The 15702-nt window shown below is 36.5% G+C and overlaps 1 protein-coding gene across 1 annotated transcript in view; it reads left to right on the top strand.

The window, feature by feature from the left end:
- The window catches only part of JAKMIP2 (janus kinase and microtubule interacting protein 2), an 85795-nt gene that overhangs the window by 33103 nt on the left and 36990 nt on the right, over positions 1-15702 (top strand). Inside the window, exons 4-9 of the mRNA XM_007949133.2 lie at positions 1022-1120; positions 6058-6204; positions 6865-7005; positions 9044-9100; positions 9930-10049; positions 14748-14876. Of these exons, the coding sequence (XP_007947324.1) occupies positions 1022-1120; positions 6058-6204; positions 6865-7005; positions 9044-9100; positions 9930-10049; positions 14748-14876 (693 nt within the window). The remainder of the gene's footprint in view (positions 1-1021; positions 1121-6057; positions 6205-6864; positions 7006-9043; positions 9101-9929; positions 10050-14747; positions 14877-15702) is intronic.

The raw sequence follows: 15702 nt of genomic DNA, 5'->3' as shown, positions 1-15702 counted from the left end.
TCAAAAGAAAAGCCTGGTGGTCTGCTTCTAAAAAATCAGCGTTAAAAACCCTATGAAGCACAGTTTTACTCTTGATACACATGGGACAGTCACCATGAGTTGGAACCAACTTGATGAAAACTTTTTTTTTTTAAAGGATTAGAAGAGGCAGTGTGTAACAATTGAGCAGTCTTTGACATTTAACACATGTTATTGATCTGTTGATATTAGACATGAGATCTTGAATGAATTATGACCTCCCTGAATCTTCACTTTTCTGCTGAGTCTAGGGATAGGATATAATGTATGTAAAACTGCTTTGTCAACAGTATAGCCCTATCAAAGTGTAAAATAACAGAAGTGCAAGTATGTGGTTGTAATGGTCATATGGACTCTAGAGCATATAATTAAGCCATGATTGCTGTGTGTAAGGTGGTCCATGGCAATTCTGCCAGCAGGGAATCCAATTGCATATATCAGTGAAGGCTACCCTATAAATGACTGTCTTTTATTTGTGAAGGTAATACACTGACCTTATCTGACTTAGTTTTTTTTTTTTTTTTTCCCTCTCTAGTAGTGACAAGAATTTGCAAAGTCCATCCCTAGCCTCATTCTACATCTCCACTGTGACTATATGTAATGGCAGGACAGCTGTCTGAGCTGTGGGAAGCCATGTGCAGCCCTTATGCAAGGGTTCCTCCTTGAACTTTATGGAATCACAACACGGCCTTGGCTTCCCAGCACACAGCTCTAATAAGGTGGTCCAACTTCTGCCATTCGCCCTGCGAGGAGTCTGGGCTCCAGGGAGTAGTTGCCACATAGAATTCATTTGTGATTTCATCCTAACTTGGTTTTTAACCCAAATGGTCATATTGAAAGTTAGAAGAGGGCAAATATTTATACTTCCTCAAAAAAGAGAACATTTTACTATCACCTTATGAGCCAGATAAAGAAAACTCAGCCTATTACTTTTATAAGGATTATTTCAAAACTTTATGAAAAGTGTTATTGATGAAACATCCAACTTAATTTTTATGTATAGGATTTAAGAAGAAATCAAAAGAGAATAGCTGAATTGAATGCCACAATAAGAAAATTAGAAGACAGGAATACCTTGCTTGGAGATGAACGAAATGAATTGGTGAGTTATAATCAATTTTTAATTTTATATTTTATATTCACATTTTGTATTTATTTCATATTTAAACATATTTATCAAAGTACAAGGTAAAGGTATATAAATCATAAATATACTCAATAAATAGTTACAAAGTGGCACATACAAATAGTCACCACACAGATGAATAAATGGAAGATTATCAGCATCTCAGAGCCTCCCCTTCTGCTGTCCTCTGCCAATCACTATCTCTTTCCTTATGTTAAGCACTATTCTGATGTCTCTCTGCATAGACATTTGTTGCCAATTATGCACTATGAGTCAGATCCGACTCATAGTGACTCCTCTTTGGGTTTCCGAGGCAGTATCACCACAGAAATAGATTGCCCAACCTTCCTTCCAAGGAGTGGCTGGTGGGTTTGAACCACCAGCCTTCTGGTTAGTAGTCACATGCCTTAGGCACTACACCACCAGAGCTCCTTTAAAAAAAACTTAGTGTAAATGAAATCATGCAATATTTATTCTTTTGTGTGTGGCTTCTTTTGCTCAACATTGTGTGTTTGTGAGATTCATCCATTGTATTGCATATGTTGTTGTTGTTGTTGTTATGTGCCATCGAGTCGGCCCGACTCATAGCGACCCCTCCTTGGGTTTCCGAGGCAGTATCACTACAGAAGTAGGATTGCCCAACCTTCCTTCCGAGGAGTGGCTGGTGGGTTTGAACCGCCAGCCTTCTGGTTAGCAGTCAAGTGCCTTAGGCACTATGCTACCAGAGCTTCTTGTATTGCATATAGTAGCAGTTAATTCATTTCCGTCTCTCTATTTGTTGTTTTATTGTTAACTGCCATCCAAATTAATAGTATTCAATTAATATACCACAATATAGTTAGCTATTCTATTGTTCATGGATATTTATGTTGTTTCCAGTTTTAAGGTATTAAGAATGCTGCTGCTACATATCTTTTGGTGAAAAAGATGTGTCCATTTCTGGTAGAAATACACAAAGGTGTTGAATAACTGGACCTCAGGGTATTCATGTGTTCAGTTTAATTAGATACTACCAAATAGTTTTCCAGAATTGTTATAAAAATTTACATTCCCACCAAGCACATATGAGAGTTTCAATATCCCACACACTTTACCAACACTGTTTTGGCAGGTGTGAAGTCTGTTTTCATAGTGATTTTCAATTGTATATTCCTCATTACTCAGGAACTTGAGTAACTTTTCAGATGTTTATTGGACCTTTGTGTATCCTCTTTGTGATTACCCTGTTTAAGTCTTTATCCCATTTTCTATTGTGTTGCCTTTGTTTTTCTTATTAATATTAAGATGTTTCAAGTCCTCTTATGGATATTTAGATTGCAAATATCTTACTCTGTGTCTTTTATTTTTACATTCTTAATGGTATATGTTGCTATAAAGAAGTTCTTTTTAGCCTATCTTTTTTCTCTAATATATCTACCTGAGGACATAAGTGTCCTTCTAAGGTATGAGTCAGAGCCAGCTCAGCGGCACCTAACAGTAACAACAAGGATGGCTTTTGGTTCATCCCACAAGTTTTGATGTCATACTTATATTGCTGTTTAATTCAAAATCTTTCTAATTTCAGCTGATTTCTTCTTTAATCTATCTTTTTGTAATTTATTTCTACCTTAATTCCACTACAGTCAAAAAATACACTCTATATTACTTTATTTCTTCAAAATTTATTAAGGTTTACCTTGTGACTCTAATATATGATCAATTTTAAGAATATTCCATGTTCACATGAGGAAAAGGTATATCAATTGCTTGATATAGTTTAGATCAAGTTTGATAATAGTCTTATTTGGGAGATCTGGTGGCATAGTGCCTAAGGCATTTGACTGCTAACCAGAAGGATGAAGGTTCAAACCTACCAGGCACTCCTCAGAAGGAAGGTTGGGGAATCTACTTCTGTAGTGATACCACCTTGGAAACCCAAGGAGGAGTCACTATGAGTCAAATCGACTTGATGGCAGTGAGTTTGGTTTGTTATTTTATACACAGGAGAAAGTTGTGGCAGTCTACTTCTGAAAAGATTTTTGTTGTTGATGTTGTTAGATCCATTAAGTCAGTTCCAACTCATAGTGACCCTGTGTACAAAAGAATGAAACATCGCCCATTACCTGTGCCATACTCATAATCATTACCATGCTTGAGCCCATCATCACAGCCAATGTGTCAACCCATCTGGTTGAGGGTCTTCCTCTTTTTCACTGACCCTTTACCAAGCATAGTATTATAGCTTTAGACACCTTATGGGACAATTCTACTTTGTCATATAGTGTTGCTCTGAGTCAGAATTGACTCGACAGCAATATGTTTGGTTTGGGGAATAGTTTATTGCTTCAGAGCACATGGCAACAATTAAATATTTTTGTCTTCTTGTCCAAGAAGCAGATCTATTTCTCCTCTTAGTTTTGCCAATTTTACTTTAAAAGCTTTGAGGTTATGCTACTAAATGTATATAAATTAAGGTTTATATTTGTTTTGGGTATATCGACTCTCTTATCATTATTAAATATTTTTCTTACCTCTAGTAATATTTCTTGACTTAAAGTCATTGTGTTTGATATTAGTTAAACTCTTATCAGATTTTTTCTGGTATATCTTTTAAAAGGAAGTTTTTGTTGGATATTATGGGACAGTTGTTATTGGTGTATGGTGTGGTGGAGTTATGCATATTTTCTTCTCTTTGTGCTTATCTTTATTTTCTAAAATTAGCATGATTAAGTAAATTTTAAAATATTTCAAATGTGTCACTGACCTTCAGAAAAGAGGCAGAGTCTAAAATAATAACACTTTTCCTCAACTTGGTTAGAATGCCATGTGCTTAAACACAAATGTCAATATAATTTCAAATTTCTGTTTTGTGGGTTGGTTTGTTTGTTTTCTTCAGTAAAACTTCCTTAAAAATAAACAGCCTGACAATGTCAGGAACAATTTGTGTGCAAAATAGCTTTTCAACTATTCATAGGTAGCTAAGTCTCCTACCCCAGCATTTAGCAAAATGTTAGATTCTCAAGAACATGAATGAATGCTTTTAAAAAGCTCTTTAAGTATTCTGATACACTTCTCTCCTTTCCTTTTTTCCACCCCCCCCAAAAAAATACATTCTCACATTGAGAATCACTAGTGTGAAAAGAATGAGCTAATCTAATGAATTTTTAAATGGAAATTCATTTTGTGTTGGGTGCTCATAAAATGTGCCATACAAATGGGAGAGTTTTGAGATTGAGAGGGTATACTATTAATAATTACCACAAGACATTCATAAGAGCTGTGGTAGCATAGTGCCTAAGGCACTTGACTGCTAACCAGAAGGCTGGTGGTTCAAACCCACCAGCCACTCCTCAGAAGGAAGATGAGGCAATCTGCTTCTGTAGTGATACTGCCTCAGAAATCCAAGGAGGGGTCGCTATGAGTCAGGTCTGACTCGATGGCAAATAACAACAAGAACAAGACATTAATAAACTTGAACAAGTGGTTCTCAAACTACGAATCATTTTGGCAATGTCAGGAGATGCTTCTGGTTGTCACAACTGGGGAGTTGTTCCTGGCATATTTTGTGGGTGAAGGCTAGGGATGTGCTAAATATTCTAAAATGCACAGGACAGCCTCCTACAACAAACAATACCTGCCCAAAGTGTCAGTAGTACTAGGGTTGAGAAACCCTGCTTTATTTTAGGCTAACTAGGCAAACTAGAGTGTATGTATGGGCACTCTTAATTTTGGGTAGGTAACAGTGTAATAGGAGTCTTTGGTGGTGCAAACACTTAAGCGCTCAACTACATACAAACTGAGAAGTTGGCAGTTTGAACCTACCCAAAGGTACCTTGGAAGACAGGCCTGACCATCCACTTCCAGAAGGTCACAGTTTTGAAAACCCCGTGGAGCAGTTCTACTCTGACAAGCATGGGATTACCATAAATTGGAATTGACTTGATAGTAACTAAAAAACAGCAAAATAATAATAATCCTTGGGTGATGCACTTAACGTGTTTAGCTGCTAATCGAAAGGTTGGGAGTTCAAGTGAACCCAGAGGTGCTTTGGAAGAAAGACCTGGCACTCTACTGCTGAAATATCAGTTATTCAGCCATTGAAAACACTGTGGGGTACATTTCTGCCTGACACACATGGAGTCACCATGAGTCAGACTGGACTAGACGGCCACTGGTTAACAATATCATCATACTTTTCCTCAGCTTGGTGAGAATTAGATGTTCTTAAATACAAATGTCAGTGTAATTTCAAATTTGTATTTTGTGGAACTTTTTTTTTCTTCAATTAAACTTCCTTAAAAGTAAAAAGCCTGAAAACCAATATCACAGAACAATTTTTGTATAAATTGTTGAATGGGAAACTAATTTGCTTTGTGAACTTTCACCTAAAATATAATAAAATGTTCTAAGTAAATAAACAGCCTTAGTGTGAGTCATCAGCAAAATCCCCAGTGAAAATATTGGGCTTTGGAGACAGCCAGGCTTGGCTTCAGGTCCTGGTTACGTTACTTAGTGGCAGTGTGATTTGGATGAGCCTCTCTATCTCTTAGACAATGAAAGGTCATTGGCTCAGAGGAGCTATGTGAACAAGGGTGAGAATATGACTGAGCACAGTGAGGTCACTGGGTGAAGGAGGCAAGGGGGAGCAGGGAGAGCAATTACTGTCAGTGAGCATTTCTACAACCATTGTCTCTGCAGCACCTCCTTTAAGGTGATATACTGATAGAGGGTTATGAAAACTATGATGAAAATACACTAGAAGAAACTGAAAACAAAGCAATCAATTTATACAGTGGATTGAAATGTCACTGGTCAGCCCTGAGACACATAGTCAAGCTGACAAGATATGTGAGTTTCTCCCCCAACCAATTCACTTCCCCTATGCCTACCTCCCCCTAAACACAGGAGACAAATTGTAACTTCTTTCTTCCTAGTTAAAACGTGTTCGAGAAACTGAAAAACAATGTAAACCTCTCCTGGAAAGGAACAAGTGCCTTGCCAAGAGAAATGATGAACTGATGGTGTCTTTGCAGCGGATGGAAGAGAAACTAAAAGCCATTACCAAGGAAAATTCAGAAATGGTGTGTATCACAGCTTCTGCAGAATTCGAGCTTGCCTGACTTCCTGGGGTTTTTTTTTCAGCTCATTTTAAAACACAGTCCTGGTTGTGAAAGTTTGGATTTTCCCTTATGTAAGCAAGGAGCCTTTAAGGAAGAAAGCAAGAGAAGGTTGCTTGCTCTGAATTTTATGGGGTTTTTAAATTTGCTGAACAGTAAGAGTGCTTCCAGGAATCTGTACACTCTCCAAAAGCAAGGAAATGGAGAAGCCAAGCTTCAACATAGCTCCTCAGCCACACAAACCTCCTTCCAAGAATTTCACTACCAAGCTCTGACAGAGCTGCTTGGTGGGCACCCCTCCCCCACTACGATCTTGCATGATAGTTGGGAAATAGATAACATCACTTCTATTATGCATGGACAAATGATGTGCTAATGTACTTCTTCACAGACTATAGAGCTATGCAGATTGCAAATAATCCCCCATGATTTTGACTTACCATAGCAGATAAAATGCATTTAAGGGTTTTGGTTAGTGATAGTGTATTCAAGTGAGGCAACTTCCAAATCTAGCTGGAGTTTCATATAGTTTCTACAAATATTTTATGTGAACAACTGAAGTTCATGATATTTAGAGCCTCCACCTGTATATTCTTCATCTGTAATATTGTTTTTCAAATTCAGAGAGAAAAAATAACATCCCATCCACCCTTGAAGAAACTAAAATCTCTGAATGACCTTGACCAAGCTAATGAAGAACAAGAGACAGAGTTTCTAAAGCTTCAGGTCATTGAGCAACAGAACATCATTGATGAACTCACAAGGGTAGGTCTTGATCAATCTCTAAACTCTAAGCTGTGTCCAAGGACAAGTAGTGATAAATCAACAGGTGTTGGAAGCACATAATAATTTTGGATTAACCCCAGAGACCCAAGTTCATATATTCAAAATGTAAATATGTTCCAGAAACTCTATTCCAAAATTATTTTACATTATTAAAGTGCTTTATACCCTTTTATAACTGTAGCTCTTTTTAACTAATTTGGTAACAATAACTGCAAAGAACATTACAGAAAACTTCCAAATTCATTGCTATGTAGGTAGGTAGGGAGGGTGTTAGTGCTTTTATGTTGTAACTGCCCTCCAAAAATAGGATACTAAAGAACCTTGGTGATGCAGTGGTTAAAGCACTCTTCTGCTAACCAAAATGTTCAGTGGTTCAAACTCACTAGTTGCTCTGCTAGAGAAAGATATGGCAGTCTGCTTTGGTAAAGATTTACAGCCTTTGAAACCCTATGGGGCAGTTCTTTCCTGTAAGGTCACTGTGAGCTGGAATTGAGTCAGTAGCAGTGGGTTTAGTTTTTTGGGTTTAACAGGATCCTGAGGCTCAGAGATTAAGTATTTTGCCTACAATGACAGGACCATGTTCTTCTTGCACCCTTAACACATAGTACAATGTCTAACATATAGTTACAGTTCAATAAATAATTGTTGAAAGAATAACAACATAAATTCCAGTCTAGCTTTTTTGATCAATACTTCAGTACATGTTAATGTAAGCAGAGCTGCTATTACTCCCATTTGCATCAGGCCAAGGTGTATTTTGTCCACAAAGATGGACTGAAACCGCTAGATGCCACTGTGTTTTCCACTCTGCCTCTGTCTTTATTCTGTGAATAATATATATGGTCCCTCTTACTTCAGGGCAAGCCAATATCCTGAGAGTTAGGAACCTAGTGATGGGGAATTTTAGGCAATGATTTTCAGAGCAGGGTGAACAGGTATATGAGGGATGGAAAGATTATAATTTATGTGTATAATTACTTATGGTTCACCCTTTCAAAAATGTCTCTTTAGTATGTTATAATGTGTATACTAAAAGGATAATCTAAATACATAATGTATACAGTTTTTAAGTTTCAGATATATTGAGCTTGCATGATAAAATATTTTGACATATAAAAGTTAAAAGCTTAAACCCCATTGGCTTAATTAAGCTAGCTTATTTATCAAATGTAGTCACCTGAAGCTCTATGCCTTTCACTCCACTTCCATATCCGTGATAACTCCTACATCTCACAGATGCTCTAGTCCAGGAATTTGCCTGGCTTTGAGGATCCTGAGATTGAGCTGGGGGTTTCTCACAGCATTTAGAGTTGTTTAGGCATACTGACCAGCCAGGCTTTCAGGGAGACATAGGTGATCTTTTTTTCTATCTCCCTTTGAATCTGTACAGTAATTATATGGAGTACTATGTAGATCGATACCAATTTCAAAAGTGTCTCTATTTATAACAATATGGAATCAAGAAATCCATAATTATTTCTAGTTATTCTTTTAGTGTCCCAGGAAATTCCAATGACAGCCACACAACAAAAAAGTAAGTGACTCAGTCAAACAAGTAGATCCTCTGTTTCCATCTTCAAGGAAGAACAGGGATCTAAGAATTGTCTAAATGTAGCCCTTGATGCCTTTCAAATGATTAAATGAAAAGAATGAGGTTTTACAATACTGTTAAATGATCTCTTTTTCAATACTTAATTAATTTGGGGTCTGTGAAAACTGAAGTACTGCTCTGGGGAGTATGAATAACTATTTTCAGAGCTGGCTTATTTTTCAGTATAAAACAAAGAACTGTGATTAGTTTAACACAGTGCACTTCCTGCTGTGAGGTTCTCAGATACAAATAGATTAGCAATAGAATATTCTTACTTTGACCATATTTGAGTATCAAACTCAAAATTTTATAAAAAATGTAACCTTACTTTAAACATAAATAATGAAACAACTCTGTCTTTGCAAACAACTCTATGGAAATATGCATCATCGCTAGAATTGAAAAGGCCTTTAATTTGTTTTCCAGGACCGAGAAAAGCTTATTCGTAGGAGAAAACATAGAAGAAGTTCCAAGCCAATTAAGGTAATGAGAAAACTAGGTTATCATAAAATTGCCACAAACACAGCTGGAGAGGTGAGGCTTGCCAAAGAATCTTCCTGTGAAGATGTGATAAATCAGATGTCTGCAGCAAACCATGGGCTTCATTTTCTAGAAGACAAGCTCTTCTATTGTCATTTCTCAGGAGCCTAAAAATGATTGTTCTGTGGATTTTAACCCATCAGGGTTTGATTTCCTATGGCAATTCTACCAGATGTCTTTCTCTGAAAAAGAGAGTAAAGTTAGAATTTGATGCCCACCTTATAACTGATTAATATATTTTCATATTTTGCTTGGAAAATATTAGTGATATTGATAACCTCATTCTACCAATGTTTCTATAATCTCTTAAAGTCCACAAATTTTTTTTTTTTTTTTAATTTTTCTGGGTGTTTTTTTTTTCTTGTATTTTTGTTTTTTCCCGATTTTTCCAACATGGTATGGAATTGGATGATAAGAATTCAAATCTGAAAATTCCTGTCACATAGAGGTCTGTGCTTTCAGAATCTCTTGATCATACTTGAAACACTGAGACAACTAAACTACATAGACTCTTAGCATAAAATGCAACATTAATATCCAATATTTCCCTGAAGAGTGGCAAATATTAATAAGTCTTCCTTGATTTGTTAAGGAAGTGAAACATTTCTTGAAGTTATTATGCTCATGCCTAATACTTTAATTTAATCAATAAAGCATTAAAGGATCTATTTATTCTCTGTTCATTTGCTCTTATGCCAGTTGATAGTGTTTTAGTAAGATAGCAACTTCTTCCAATTTTAATTGTCAGTCAATATATACTTTCCTTCATCAGCGGCCTGTTCTGGACCCATTTATTGGCTATGATGAAGACTCCATGGATTCAGAGACATCATCCATGGCCTCATTTAGAACAGACCGGACACCAGCTACTCCTGATGATGACTTGGACGAAGTAAGCTTTTTCAGTTATCTAGTCTTTTGTGATATTGTCATCAATTTGCTTTTTAAGAATGGAATACACATTTCACTTTTTTATCTCTTTCATGAACAACACAAAGTGATCTGATAGTTGTTGTTGTTGTTGTTATGTGCCATCCAGTCAGACCCGACTCATAGCAACCCCTCCTTGGATTTCCAAGGCAGTATCACTACGGAAGTAAATTGCCCCATCTTCCTTCCAAAGAGTGGCTGGTGGGTTTGAACTGCCAGCTTCTAATTAGCAGTCAAGTGCCTTAGGCGCTACGCTACTAGAGTTCCTGATCTGATAATAGTAACTGATTTTAAAACCACTCTTGACTTGTTACCTCTTGGAAAATACTTGCATCTGTGCCAAGTGGCCCTTTTAGACACTTCTCTATACTTCAGCTCTGTAACTAGAAGACTTTTTTGAAAATAAAAAATACTATCCCAAACTTTTCATTCACAGAAGATGTGAACCAAGAATAAGCTTAGAATACTTTTGGATACAATTTTAGACAGCATTTAGCAAAGTGTGCTCAGTGGTCTGCCTTCATCAGAATGATCTTGGTGGGTGGGTGTTCAGTTACAATGATAATTCCTGGACTTGTAACCCATTGAGATATTTCAACAAGCAGGTGCCCTGCTGGAGGCACTCACTTGACTATGCCAAGAGATTTGGAAGACGGTTACCTGGCCAACTGACTGGAAGAGATCCATATTTGTACCCATTCCAAAGAAAGGTGATTCCACAGAATGTGGAAATCATCAAACACTATCATTAACATCACATGCAAGTAAAATCTTACTGAAGATAATTCAAAAACGGTTGCAGCAGTATACTGACAGAGAGCTTCCAGAAATGCAAGCTGGGTTCAGAAGAGGATCTGGAACAAGGAATATCATTGCTGATGTCAGATGGATTTTAGCTGAAAGCAAAGAATACCAGAAATATGTTTACTTATGTTTATATACGAAAACATTTGATTGTGTGGGTCATAACAAATTATGGATAACATTGAGAATGGGAATTCCAGAACACTTGATTGTACTCATGAGGAATGTGTGCATAGATCTGGAGCCTGTCATTCAAACAGAACAAGGGGATGCTGCATGTTTCAAAATCAAGAAGGGAGTGCATCAAGGTTGAATTCTTTCACCATACTTATTCAATTTGTATGCTGAGCAAATAATTTGAGAAGCTGGATTATATGAAGAAGAATATGGCATCAGGACTGGAGGAAGACTCATTAACAACCTGCGATACACAGATGATAGAAGTTCGCTTGCTGAAAGTGAGGATGACTAGAAGCACTTATTGATGAAGATTAAAGACTACAGTCTGCAATATGGATCACACCTCAATATAAAGGAAACAAAAATCTCCACAGCTGGTCCAATAAATAGCTTCACGTTAAATGGAGAAAAGATTGAAGTTGTCAAGGACTTCATATTACTTGGTTCTACAATCAACACTAATGGAAGCAGCAGTCAATACATCAGATAACATATTGTATTGGACAAATCTGCTACAAAAGACCTCTTTTGAATGATGAAGAGCAAAGATGTGTTCTTGAAGACTAAGGTGTGTCTAACCCAAGCCATGGTATTTTCAGTCACTTCTTATGCATGTGAGAGCTGGACAATGAATAAGGAAGACAACAGAAGAGTTGGTGCTTTTGAGATGTGGTGCTGGAGAAGAATGCTAAGAATACCATGGTCTGCTAAAAGGACTAACAAATCTGTCCTGGAAGAAGTGTAGCCAGGATGCTCCTTGGAAGCAATAATGGCCAGAGTTCATCTCACCTACTTTGGTCATGTTGCCAGAAGGAACCATTCCTTAGAGAAGGATATCATGCTTGGTAAAGTGGAAGGTCAATGAAGACAGGGAAGGCCTTCAATGAGATGGATTGACACAGTGGCTGCAACGTTGGGCTCAGGTATATCAAGGATCATGAGGCTGACACAGGACCTGGAAGTGTTTCTTTCTGCTGTGCATAGGGTCGCTATGAGTCGGAGACGACTAGACAGCACCTAACAACAACAACAACGTAACAAAACTCCTGACTCATGATCTTGAAGAGGGAATTCCTCACTCCCAGATTTGCACTTTTCACAAAATCTCTGGTGATTTTCTTATGCTCTAAAGTTAGAGACTTAAAACTGTGAAACTATGTTTTTAATAATGTATTTGAGAAGTTATTCTATATGAATGTATTAATTAAAATGTGAGATTGAAATTCTGAGCATAATTTCTTCCAAATTTTGATCCAAAATCTGAAATTTCTTCCAATTTGGATTTAAAATCTACTAAAATCCAAGACCAAATAGGTAATAAACAGAAATGTATAGATATGCAAATGCTTTTTAATTAAAATATGAATCGATTTTTCTACAATCGTACAAAATGGGTGTCAGAAGAGACTCTGAAATGCGTTCTTGAGTGTACAGTAGCCAAAGCAAATGGAAGAAATGAAGAAGTTAAAGAGCTGGACTGAAGATTTCAAAGGTCAATTTGAAAAGGGAAAGTAAAATATTATCATGGAATATGCAAAGACCTGCAGTTAGAAAACTGAAAAGGAAGAACGGCTTGGCATTTTTCACACTGAAAGAACTGAAGGAAAAACTCAAGCCTTAAGTTTCAATATATTGAAAATATTAAGTTTCAATATATTGAAAATATTGAATGATGTAGGAAGCATCAAAAGAAGATTGGAAATAATACATAGAGTCACTGTACCTAAAAGAATTGGTAGATGTTCAGTCATTTCAGGGGGTAGTATATGATCAAGAACCAATGGAACTTGAAGAAGTTCAAGCTGCCCTGAAGACACTGATGAAAAACAAGCCTGCAAGAATTGACAGAATACCAATTGAAATGTTTCAACAAATGGGTATAACCCTGGAAGCACACACTGATCTATGCCAAAAAATTTGGAGAACAGCTACAAGGCCGAGTGGAAGAGATCCATATTACTGCCCATTCAAAGCAAAAGTGCAGAAATTATCAAACAAGACATTAGTAATAAGCAAGTAAAATTATGCTGAAGATAACTGAAAAATAGTTGCAATAGTACATTGACAGAGAACTGCCAGAACTTCAAGCTGGATTCAAAAGGGGACATGTAATGAGGTATATCATTGTTGGTATCAGATGTACCTTGTCTGAATGCAGAGAATACCAGAAAGATGTTTACTTGTGTTTTACTGACGGCACAGAGGCATTCAACTGTTTGAATCACAAGAAATTATGGATACCATTACAAAGACTGGGAATTCTAGAACACTCAATTGCAGAACACATGTGGAACCTGTACATAGACCAATAGTCAGTTGTTCAAACAAAACAAGGGGATACAAATGGTTTAAAATCAATAAATGTGTACGTCAGGATTGTATTATTTCACCATACTTATTCAATCTATATGCTATCAAATTATTTGAGAAGCTGTCCTATATGAAGAAGAATGCAGCATCAAAGAGTTGAAGAACACTCATCAACAACCTGTGATATACAGATGACACAACTTTGTTTGCTGAATATGAAAAGGACTTGACACACTTACTGAAGAAGCCAAAGACTATAATATTCAGTATAGATTATACCTTAACATAAAGAAAACAAAAATCCTCAAAACTGCACCAATCAGCAACATTATAATAAAGGAGAAAAGATTGAAGTTATCAAGTATTTTGTTTTACTTGAATCTACCACCAGTGTCCACAAAACCAGCAGTCAAGAAATTAAACTATGTACTGCAGTGCATAAATCTTCTGTAAAAGACCACTTAAAGTGTTAAAAAGCAAGATATCACCTTGGAGAATAAGGTGCTCCTGATCCATACCATGGTATTTTCAGTCACCTCATATGCATGTGGAAGCTGGACAATGAATAAGGAAAACTGAAAGAAAAAATCGATCCATTTGAATTATGGTGTTAGCAAAGAATATTGAATATAGCATGGACTGCCAGATGAAGAATGAACAAATTGGTCTTGGGTAAAGTGAGCCACCATGCTGTTTAGAAGAAAAGATGGCAAGACTTTGTTATATGTACTTGTGACATTGTTATGAGAAGGGACCTGTTCCTAGAGAACATGATACTTTAGTGAAGTAAAAAAAAAAAAAAAAAAAAAAAAAACTGCTAACAGCCGCCATCGGGTTTCCAAGGCCTGTGAATTTTTACAAAAGCTGTCTGCTTCTTTGATTGGTGCATCTTTGTTCCTTGGAGCAACTGGTGGATTTGAACCACTGACCTTTTGGTTAACAGCCAAATCCCTTAACCATTACACCACCAGAACTCTTATAGTAAAGTAAAGGGTCAGTAAAAAGGAGGAAGATCCTAAAAAAATGAATTGAAAAAGTGGCTGCAACAATGAGCTCACACATCTCAATGATTTTGAGGAGGGCACAGGACAAGATACTCTTTCGTTCTGTTTTATATTAGGGTCATTATGAGTCAGAACTGACTTGATAGCACTTAACCACAACAGCATTTCTGAAGTGTTCATCTTGAAAGTGTTACTCACAACATTTGTATCCATACACACTTTAGAGTTAAAAGTGGAACAAACAGAATGCAAAATCAAACAAACCATTAACATCTCTTTAAAAAGTAGGAAAATATTAATATTTCACATTGAACAAAAGGCCTGAACATAGCATAATTGTTTTTTGTCTTCTTAATCTGTAGAGTTTAGCAGCTGAAGAATCTGAGCTACGATTTCGACAATTAACAAAAGAATACCAGGCCCTCCAAAGGGCATATGCCCTCCTGCAGGAGCAAACTGGAGGCATAATCGATGCTGAAAGAGAAGCCAAGGTTAGTGCACATTTGGCTTGCAGCAGTCGTAGCATTAAAACACTATGGACATGAAAATATCAGTAGGATAGATTTCCCTGTGCCCTTCTCTCCTCTGCTGCTTTTGAATTCTTGTATCTTTTCTGTCAACAAACCTTGGATCTAGAAATATTAGAACCAGTTTAAGTCGATGCTTTTATTCCGTTAAAGGTAGTTGAGTGTATCGCTCTTATTCTTGCTATTTGAAAACTTACATTTTCAAAGCTAGACAATATTGAATTTTGATAAACCATTATTTAGTTTCTTGCTTAGAAAAAGAACTTTTATCTTTCAAAGGCAATGGGTAGCCAGTTTCTTTTCTTAGTTAATAAACACACAATAAATGCTGATTGACAGTTTACCAAGAATTTTCTCAGATAGTATGTCATTTAATCCACATGACAACCCTTGAAGGCAGGTATTTTATAAAAGAGGAATTTAAATATCAGAGAGGTTAACTGAATTGCCCAAGATAAAACATCTAGTAAGTGGCAAAGCAGGGATTCCAGTTCAGATGTTTATTAAGTCAAATGTTCTCTCCATTATGTCACAACTGTCCCTCATAAACTTATTTCAAAAAAAAAAAAAAAAAAAAACCCACATACAGTACTAATAGTTAACATTTAGGGAGTGTTTGCTGTGTTCAAGACATTGTGCTTAGCACTTTACATGTGTTACCTCATGTTATCCTAAAGTAACTCCATGAACTAGGTACTATTATTATCTCCCTTTCTTATAGGGTTAAATGTAGCTTAGTGAGGTTAAACTTTTTACCTAAGATGACAAAAAAATATGAACCTACTTTCCT

This window comes from Orycteropus afer, unplaced genomic scaffold (genome assembly GCF_000298275.1).
Source record: "Orycteropus afer afer isolate SDZICR_OR568_19922 unplaced genomic scaffold, OryAfe1.0 scaffold00238, whole genome shotgun sequence".
NCBI classification, from domain to species: Eukaryota; Metazoa; Chordata; class Mammalia; order Tubulidentata; family Orycteropodidae; genus Orycteropus; species Orycteropus afer.
This window is presented reverse-complemented; position numbering and strand designations above follow the sequence as displayed.